Source organism: Dryas octopetala, chromosome 6, assembly GCF_963921425.1.
Source record: "Dryas octopetala chromosome 6, drDryOcto1.1, whole genome shotgun sequence".
Classification (NCBI taxonomy): domain Eukaryota; kingdom Viridiplantae; phylum Streptophyta; class Magnoliopsida; order Rosales; family Rosaceae; genus Dryas; species Dryas octopetala.
The window spans coordinates 8,038,041-8,047,868 of record NC_141371.1 but is presented as its reverse complement, the minus strand read 5'-3'; the positions used below and the strand labels follow the sequence as shown (position 1 = coordinate 8,047,868).

Here is a 9,828-nt window from a genome sequence, read left to right as displayed (position 1 = left end):
ACACATATTTTGTACTTTATCCTATCCAATCTTATTCTATGCACCAAACAGGCTTTAGATGCTAGTTAAGAAGTGAAGAAATACATACATAGAGAAACATATAGGCACACATGCAGTATCACTTTAAACCTTATAAACCAATGTAGAAGTGGAGAATGAGAATTTGAAGCTTCTAATTGAAAAACTCCTATAACTAAAATTCAGATATTAAACTAATGGCCAACTATGGATATCAAACTTATGGTTGTGTCAAATGAAGAGATATCATTATTGCGAAAAAAAAAAAAAAAAAACATTTTGGCAAAGCTGATAATGTTAAAATTTGACAGTATATATATGTGTATGTGCCAATGGCATATTTAGTATTTGGGTACGTATTTGGCATCCAGCATTAGAGATATGCTTAATCAAATCTATATATTTTTATTGTGAAAACACGATTGAGGATTTTTTTTTTTTTTTTCATGTGGCACTAATTACTGCTGCAATAAGCAATGAATAGTGACAATCCCAATGTCCTGTACGGCTGCAACATATATATGTCTAAGTTAGAATATCACGCCACTCCTTTGATTTTGTGATAAATTCGTGGATGGTGGTTAATTGCAGAGTGGGGTTTGCCAATTTTGACCACTTCTAAAAATTTTTTAAAAAAATTCACTGTAAATCTCATTCAACCAAAACAACTGCTATAATGGCAGAAAAAAACAAGCAAATTAGCACATTTGGAACAAGATCATTGCTCACGTAGCTAGAGAAAACTAAAGACAAAACACAGAATGTTAATGAACACACCACCATAAGGTCATGGAGAAACCCTCAAAACAGTACGAACTTATTTAAAATGTAACTTGCTCTTCTTTTTGGTGTCAAAATATGGCATTTGCTATAGCTACTAAATTAGTAATAACGACCCGAAACTAAGCTTGGTATTATCTTGCATGCCAAAGATGGCAGGAAAAATGAAGAGCAAAGTGGTATTTTCTGATGATGAACAAAGTGATGCTGAAGAAAAAGCATTAGATTATCAGCCTGGCCTCCGTATAGAGAAACTGAACCTTGGTCCAAGAAAGAAGCTTCTTGTTCTTAGTCTTGGAGGCTTGCTTTGTCACAGGACACTATATCGAAAATTCAAATTACCAAGACATCGCGCCCCAGATGCACAATATGGAAGCTTGAATATATAAATTTTTTTTTTTCTGCCTTAGTTTGTTGCTAAATTTAACTTTGTTCTGTAATAACTAATAAGACTCTTCCTTTTTCTTTTCTTTTTTTCTCTCTACAGTTTATAAGAGGCCTTGCTGTGAAGAATTTATGAAATTTTGCTTGGAGAGATTTGAAGTGGGGATATGGTCTTCTGCAAAGGAGTAAGTAACTCAACCCCAGTTTTACAGCTTCAAATATATTGAAATTAAGTATCATGCACCATTATCCTCTGTTTTCCCTTCAATTGATGCAGTAATGCTTATTGTATTTTATGTGATGTATAGGTGGTACCTGGACAATGCCTTGGATTGTGTGATGAAAGGATTGAGGAGATCAAGCTGTTGTTTGCTTGGGTAAGTATATATATTTTATCATATACTCCTAAAATTCTGATGGTTTGATCCATTCTTATCAATAATGATGCAGTCATAATAATGTGATCAACGAATGTAATCCCTCTAGCATTACTTATTTCTCAAGCATGGATTTAGGTAACCTGGTGAAAATTGTGAATGTTTTTAATTTTTTATGATATTTGGACTTTCTTTAGGACCAAGTCGAATGCACTGATTCGGGGTTCAAGACCTTGGAGAATAGAGACAAGCCCATATTTCTGAAGGAGTTGAAGAACCTGTGGGAAAAGAAGGGTTTCCGAGCCATGCTTCCATCTTGCATTGCCCACTATTCTCCGTTTCGGATTTGGTGAAAAGGTCCGAGGCTTACTTGGTTTGAGAAAGGAAGACACCTTGAGACTTGAGAGGTTCTAACACAGTAACACTCAGTCTAACTAGTTAAAGTAGCATTCTTAACAAGTAACTGTTCTCCAACATAAGTGTAACTAGTTGGACACAGTTCAACCAACTCTAGTTAGACACAATTCAACCAACTCCCCTTTTTTGTTGTTGTTGCGATTGATCAGATGGCTGAGATGATATTACGCTGGACTCCCCTTTATTGTGAACCTAGAAAACCATCCGTTGAATAGTTAATAAGTACATGACTGACTAAATCCTCACCTATAAATCAACCTCTGGTGCCCTTCTCAGCCAAACTTAAGCTTGGTATTATCTTGCATGCCAAAGATGGCAGGAAAAATGAAGAGCAAAGTGGTATTTTCTGATGATGAACAGAGTGATGCTCACGAAAAAGCATTAGATTATCAGCGTGGCCTCTCTAAAGAGAAACTGAACCTTGGTCCAAGAAAGAAGCTTCTTGTTCTTAGTCTTGGAGGCTTGCTCTGTCACAGGATACTATACCGAAAATTCAAATTACCAAGAGATCGCTCTCCAGATGCACAATATGGAAGCTACATGGGTACTAAGTGCTTGAATATATATTATCTTTTTTTTTTTTTTCACCCTAAGTTTGTTGCAACATTTAACTTTGTTATGTAATTAGACTCGTCCTTCTTCTTCTTCTTCTTTTTTTTTTTTTTCTTTCTTTCTCTTTTACAGTTTATAAGAGGCCTTACTGTGAAGAATTTATGAAATTTTGCTTGGAGAGATTTGAAGTGGGCATATGGTCTTCTGCAAAGGAGTAAGTAACTCAACCCCAGTTTTACGGTTTCAATCATAATGAAATAATCATTCACCAATCACCATTACCCTCTGTTTTCCCTTCTGTTGATGCAGTAATACTTATAGTATTTTATGGGATGTATAGATGGTACCTGGACAATGCCTTGGATTGTGTGATGAAAGGATTGGAGAGAAAGCTGTTTGCTTGGGTAAGTATATATATTTTATCATATACTCCTAATTTTCTGATGGTTTGATCCATTTCTTAACAATAATGATGCGGTCATAATAACGTGATCAGCGAATGTAATCCATCTAGCATTACTCATTTCCCAAGCATTGATTTAGACCAAGTCGAATGTTTTTTGGATAAGTGGTTCTGATGAAAATTTTGAATGTTTTTATGATATTTGGACTTTCTTCAGGACCAAGTCGAATGCACTGATTCGGGGTTCAAGACCTTGGAGGATAGAGAAAAGCCCATATTTCTGAAGGAGTTGAAGAAAGTGTGGGAAAACAAGGCTCCCAAGCCAGACTTCCATCTTCAATTGTCCAGTATTCTTCATCAAACACATTATTAATAGATGCTACCCCTTACAAGGCCCTGCTAACCCCTGTAATGCTTTTAAAGGAATTTATAGGAACCCTATGAAGTTTCTTATAAACATGTCTGATCGTTTTTCATTTAATTGTTGTTCTGTTTTCTCTTCAGGCTCACACAGCTATCTTTGTTACTGAATCCAAGATTGACCAAGTTGATGACATGGATTTAGGTGAGTAAAATTTATCATGGTCATTTTGTCTTCGGAAATAAAGTGTAATCTAGTTTCATATATATTTACTCAGAAATACTTTTTATTGTGTTATAAGGTCCCAAGGGTGGGTTGCGGCTTTACTTGGAGGGACTGGCAGATGCAGATGATGTTACTTCTTATGTGAAAGAGCATCCATTTGGACAGCCTGCAATAACATCTTCACATTCTGATTGGAGCTACTATTCAAAGATTATTACTCATTTCCAGAAGGGTTAAGCTGTTGAGAGGAATGTTCATTAATGTGATGAAGCTGGAGCGATTTAAATTTAGATGACATTGTTTTACTCATTTCGCTCCCCTGTCGGATTATGTGCTGGTGGAAACACCACCATTTCCCTCAGTTTGGTTTTGTTATACTTTGGTTCTCCTAGTTCTCTTGGGTGGTTGCGGGTCTTGCGTGGATTGTTGTGCTCTACTGGTGGAGATTGCTTATGTTTTTGGCTCAGGGCTGTGCTTTGTTGGTGGATCTTGGTACTTTGTCTGGGTTTTGATTTGGCTAGAGTTCTTGTGGTCGGTGTGTTTTGATCTTTTCTCTGTTTTGTGTTTGTTTTATTAGTTATTGGGTTGTGCATTTTGGGCTTTCCTCTATGTAATGTTCTGCCCTTTTGGGCTTCTTAATGAATCAGTTGTTTCCTTGACCAAAAAAAAAAAAAAAAGACATCGTTTTCAAGGGTATTTTCTACTTTTCAGTGTGTAGTTAACAATTATATCACTTGTTGAATTTGATCTAAATCTTGGCCCTAATCAGCAGCATGTGTCTTGTGCTTTTGAAAATTTTATTGGTGTAGCACTCTACTTGGATTAAATGCATGCATGTAAGTTTGGTTTAAGCGAATTTATCTATCTATTTCAAACAGAGATTCCATTAGGAACATTTTTAACTAAAACATGTCAAACAACTGAAAAATAGTTGGTGGACTGAAGTAATTCAGTAAATAATTGCTTAACAAGCATGTCAAGCTAAAAATTAATGTTGCAATTGTCCCTACTTTCTTACTGTCTGATGCTGATATTGCCTAATTCTCAATGTCACTAAATCTCAATGTTACAACAAGAGTAATAAAAAATGATTAGTTTGATGCTGTCCTCCTGTCTCCCTCTAAGTACATCTCTGATGGTACATTCCTCAAGCTGCAAGCATTGGATATGAGATTCAAGTAAAATTGTTAACCTTTTCTGCAGAAATACACACATTTGTGAAAAGGTTGAATAGATCATACCTTGTATTCTAATCACCGGGAACGGATACATTGATGTCTGGGGATGGCCTATGATCCGATTTGATCTCTGTGCCATTCCAACCAGCACTAATGGGTATGGCAATGGAGTTCTGTACTTGGCTCATGGTTTTATCTGCTTCTCCATAGCTTTGTGCTGGTAAAGGGGATATTGGGGCCAATCTGATCTCACTTGCAGGTTGTGCTTGTGAGATTGGTGTTGCTGCTGTAACTGGCTCTGGAGCACCTTGGATTGGGGAAGCTACTGTATTCTCACGATAATGCTTCCTTTTATGCACCTTATATCCATTTGGCATGAAGCTTCCAACCACAATCTAACAAATCAATCAAAACACAACTCTTACAATAAATTTACAAAATAGGTTCGCTTTTCTTGTTTATTTTTTAAGAGAAATGAATTAGTTTGTTTATGTTGCATATTTCCTTGTGGTAAACCATAAAAGCCATTGTTGAGATTCTGTGTTTGCACCAAGCACTGTGATTTTCCAGCTTAGCATGATCAACCCATTTGGCTTCTATTACACTGATGGTGATTTAAACATTACTTTTCAGACTCTGAGGGTGCTTGAGTGTCATGCTCAACAAATTGGGGGGAAAAATGCCAGGGGTTGCCCAAGAAATTCAAATGGAAATGTGAAAAGAGAGGCCTTACTTGGATAGGGCTTGCAGCTGTTAGCAAACCAGCAATGCCACCACCTATTACGCGACCGTCAGGGCCTGCCAATGAGACACTCAATCCACCAGTCCTACTTCTTACACCATTAGTTTCGGTGACTGTAAATGACCCAGATAAAGACAACAACTCAAAGCGGCCCTGCAAGAAAGTTACATTTTAGAGGGTGCTAAAAAAAAAAAATCAATCCCCATAATGACATACAAAATGAGTTTGAACAGATGTAAAAAACACCACCAAATAGCAAAAAGCAGTAACATTTGGCATTTGAAATTGTCTTTCTTAAGCACCATTTAGGTTAAAAATCCAATAGATCGAACTTCTAAGACAGATTCAATTAAGAAATTCCAATTAAAATAGAAAAAGAAAAAGGCGAAAGAATGTTGACAGAAAGAGCATGAAATCTCAGATCATGCCTCATATGTCAGAATGCCGCCAGAAGAACCAGGTTGGCGAATAGTGACGTTAGAAACAGCTCCATTAGCAGAGAGAATGCAAATCCCTCGAGGACCCTTCTGAGAAAATGAAAGAATTTTCCCTGCAACATCCTGCATGTGACAATTTTGGACCTTTATCATGCAACCCAGAAAAAAAAAAAGGACATTCAGGATCTGTGCAAAGATCCTCACTACACAGCATCAGTAGATTCAGTACTGATATACGTTACCTCCCCAGTGCCTACAGTAACCACATGAGGTGTGAAGTCCCCACCAGCTGTGTTTGCAAACAACTCGCCTGCCAAAAGCAGATTACAAATGTCAGATATTACCTAGTTAAAACAATCTAATGCTCAACAAATTACCATGTTACTTACAATTATAAACTAAAATCTATACATGCAAATTGGAACCTGAAAATTTAAAGCCCCAATTTGACCAATATATTTCCCCATTAAAAAGGGGAACAAAATCCCAATAGCCCCACAAAACTTTATCATTTTCTCTCAAGCTGAAAATTCAGATCTTGAACCTACCATAAGTGAGACTAATTTTCTCATTACAAAAATGGGCTATTGAACTAGCCAGAGTCTGTTTGGTTGGTGAGAAAGTGGAAGAAACGAAAAAAAAGAATGAGAGTCCAAGTCTTGAAACAAAAAAAAAAAGGAAGATGATTTCTTTTCTTCTTTTGGGTTGGGTAAGTTGAACTTCATACATAAAAAAATCAGGAAAAAATAAAAGGGACAAGCGACCAAGTACCAACCACATTATCCAATCCCATTCATATCTCTTTCCTTTCACTGCATTTTCTAGGCAAACAAACAAAGAAAAAAGAAACCAACCCTCCACCCCAAAACAGAGTCGTCCTAATTCCCTTGAACTTACCTAAAGAAGCAAGAAGCTGCCAGTTACCAGATCCAGGAGGCCTCCCTCTTCCCCTTTTGGAAGAAGAAGAAAACTCAGACGGAGAAGAAGGCGAAAACGAAAAGCCTGGTGGTGGTGTCACCACCACTTGACTCTTAGTGTATGCCAGACTCAAATTCCCATCTGCGTCGTACTTTCTAGGCCTCCCTCTCTTCTTCTTCCCAGACGAATCAACACCACCACCACTAGCTGGTGCTGCTATTGGTGCTGCTGTTGTTGGACCCATTTGGGTGTTGTTCTCTGCTGAACTCGTGTTGCCTACGGCCATGTTCACCACCTGGGTCGTCGTCACCGAGTTGCTGAAAGAGCTGAGTGGGGGCGAGTCTGTCTCCGAGTTTCCGAGTGACCCAGAAACGGTGCTTTCCTTTTCCTCCATTGATGAAGCTTCGAGCTTTGTGTGTTGGGAATGTTGGGGTTGGGGTTGGGGTTGGGGTTGTGGAAGTGGAGGTGAGCAGAGGGTTGAGGAAGTTTGAACCAAAGGGTTTTCTACTTTTCTGCAAATGGCGCCAGAAGTAGAAGTAGAAGCCGGTGTAGAAGGCCTTTTCAAGTTTGATGTGAGTGTTTATACGAACTTCCCTCCATTAATGGAGGTGAAAAGGGACTGCGAAACTGCTATGTTTCAGATTTTCTTGTCTGGACTCCACCCTTCTCTTGAAATTCCCCTTTTGACCCTCTTATTTAGGAAAATATTTCAATTTCTCTTTTTTTGTTCTCTTGCTCTTTTGATATTTTTTTTTTGGTAAATTTTTTGGATAAATATGAATCATATTGAGGAAAGTTTTAGGTAACACATGTTAAAATAATAATCTTATGGTACGTAGTATCTTTGTTATCGGATAGAGTATAAAATCATTCCATTTTACTTCCTTAAAATTATGCATCTTATTGTAATTCCCAAATTTAAATTGTTGGCTTGAAAACTAAATTCAAATGGGAAGTCTAGTTGGATTTTTCCTAATAGAAAAAATGGTCAAAGGCTCAAAGTTGAATGTGGTCTTGACAACATGAAAGCATTTGAAATTGTTTAAGCTAATTAAATAAATATTATTTTTGCCATGAGCTAGATAATATGTTTGCAGTGGAAATATGCTTAATTAATTAATGAGAGTTTTTCATTTGTTAAGGTCAAAAGTAGAAACTTTAATGTAACGGATATATGCATTTATGATATCATCTCTTGTTGTGTGCTAAATCACGTTATGTATATAGGATATATACAAATTTGTACTCAATATAATTTCTCATTGATTATTAATTATATCAAACTAATTTTGCCAAACCAATTAAAAATCTTGTTCCTATTAGTACACTTCTCATGTAAAAAGTAACTGAGAGTGTTAAATTACAAATTTTTTTGACTTAGACTATAACATGATTCAAAATTAACAAGAATTAGTTAGTATGTTTGTATTGACTACTACATTACATGAATTGAAAAATGATATGACCTATTAACACAAATAATGTAAATATTATGTTACTAATTTAAACATTAATAACTTGATATTGATTAAAAAAAAAGAGTAGTAGAAAAAGGGTACAAATTTTCGATAGGACATGAAAATGAAAGAATAAAGAAACACCATATGAAAGAAAAAGGAAGCACCATATGAAAGAAAAAGGAAGGGTAAACATTGGTAGCACACAAGATAGAAATGAGGACCTTGATGGGACGAGGAATAGAATTGAAGGGCAATTTTGTGATTTCGGATATAGCTTTGCTTTCAATTTTGGTTTATGAAAGACGGGGAAAATTATTTTACAAGGTGGTTTTGGAATTTTGAAAAATAGGGTCTGTTTGGTATCTATTCAAAAATCGTTTTTTTTTTTTTTTCAAAAACAAAAAACAGTTTAGTAGATCATTTTCAAAAACTGTTTAAAAAAGAAATATTAAAATACAACCCTATTTTTAAAAACGATAAAATATTGTTTTTTTCCTTTTTTTTTCCCTTTATTCTTCCTCAACTACCATCGTTTTTAAAATTTCATACCAAATAAATTTTTAAAACACACATTTAAAAAAAATCTTAGGGCCCGTTTGGTATTTGATTTAAAAATAGTTTTTTATTTTTAAAAACATTAAACCATTTTTAAATATAAAAAACATGTTTGGTAGCAATTTTAAAAAATAGATATCCAAAAATAATTCAAAAACCACCCATTTTCTAAAAACAATATTTACACTTTTTTTTTTTTCTTTTGTGAACCCTTTGTCGCCTGCGCTTCACTTCGTCTATCTCTGTTTCATCGTTCTCTTCCCATCTCCTCCAGCTTTGGTATCAGAACTAGCACAAGCTTGTGCTCTTCGATCCAAGGTGATTCTTTGTTACTAGCTTTCGCATTGCATCTGGGTTTTTCATCTTCGTTACTAACTCTCGCATCGCATCTAGGTTTCTCTTTTACTTTCTTTAAGGATTTTCTCTGAAACCAAACAATATTATGGCTCTTATGCTCCCAATGAGCATCAAAAGCCTTCGATGAAGAAGAAGTAGTTGAGGCTGCTCTTAACGACGTCGATGTCGTTGTTGCCAATGAAGAAGATTTCAACAACAAAACCACAAATTTTGCTCCAAGAAACTAGTCGACACCACTATTGACTCAAACTGACACAGCGCTCCAAATCCTCATCTATCAAAAAGAGTGAATGGGTGTGTGGGATCGTAATTTCAAAAGCTTATGAGCTTATGAGGCTGTTCAACAAATGATAGATTGGGTTTTAAAAAATTGCATACCAAGCAAGATCTCAAATTCTAAAATTTATTTTTGATTTTAAAAATTAATCCTAATTTTCAAAAATATTTTTGAAAAATGATACCAAACGGGCCCTTAATTTTTGCACAAAAAAATTTGAGTGGGACAGGCCCTAAGTAGTTGAGATAAAAATTCCAGTCAAACTAGCGCTCTGCTGTTAAAGCTATAACCTGCCGGTCCTGCCATAAAATAATGCTTTATTTTATTAAGCAACAAAAAAAGTTCAAATCCCAAGCTTACGTTTCCTATTTCTAATTTGTTCTCTTT

The 9,828-nt window shown here is 35.8% G+C and overlaps 1 protein-coding gene and 2 pseudogenes across 1 annotated transcript; 2 read left to right on the top strand and 1 right to left on the bottom strand.

Annotated features, from left to right (window-relative positions):
- Positions 1-941: 941 nt before the first annotated feature.
- LOC147281952 (uncharacterized) lies at positions 942-1,912 on the top strand (annotated as a pseudogene).
- Positions 1,913-2,279: 367 nt separating this feature from the next.
- On the top strand, positions 2,280-3,754 carry LOC147281951 (uncharacterized; annotated as a pseudogene).
- A 773-nt stretch (positions 3,755-4,527) lies between these two features.
- On the bottom strand, positions 4,528-7,370 carry LOC147281950 (AT-hook motif nuclear-localized protein 7-like). The gene is made up of 6 exons (XM_086248930.1): positions 6,772-7,370; positions 6,117-6,184; positions 5,866-5,997; positions 5,429-5,590; positions 4,759-5,090; positions 4,528-4,669 (listed from the first exon to the last, which is right to left on the bottom strand). The coding sequence occupies exons 1-5, from the start codon at positions 7,184-7,186 to the stop codon at positions 4,767-4,769; spliced, it is 1,101 nt and encodes a 366-aa protein (XP_086105056.1). The 5' UTR covers positions 7,187-7,370; the 3' UTR covers positions 4,528-4,669; positions 4,759-4,766.
- Positions 7,371-9,828: the final 2,458 nt, after the last annotated feature.

Coding starts and splice junctions, on each gene's coding strand:
- LOC147281950 (XM_086248930.1), bottom strand. CDS start 7,186: ATGGAGGAAAAGGAAAGCACCGTTTCTGGGTCACTCGGAAACTCGGAG. Junction 6,185..6,771: donor GCAGCTTCTTGCTTCTTTAG/GTAAGTTCAAGG, acceptor TGCTTTTGGCAG/GCGAGTTGTTTGCAAACACA. Junction 5,091..5,428: donor CAGCTGCAAGCCCTATCCAA/GTAAGGCCTCTC, acceptor TTGATTTGTTAG/ATTGTGGTTGGAAGCTTCAT.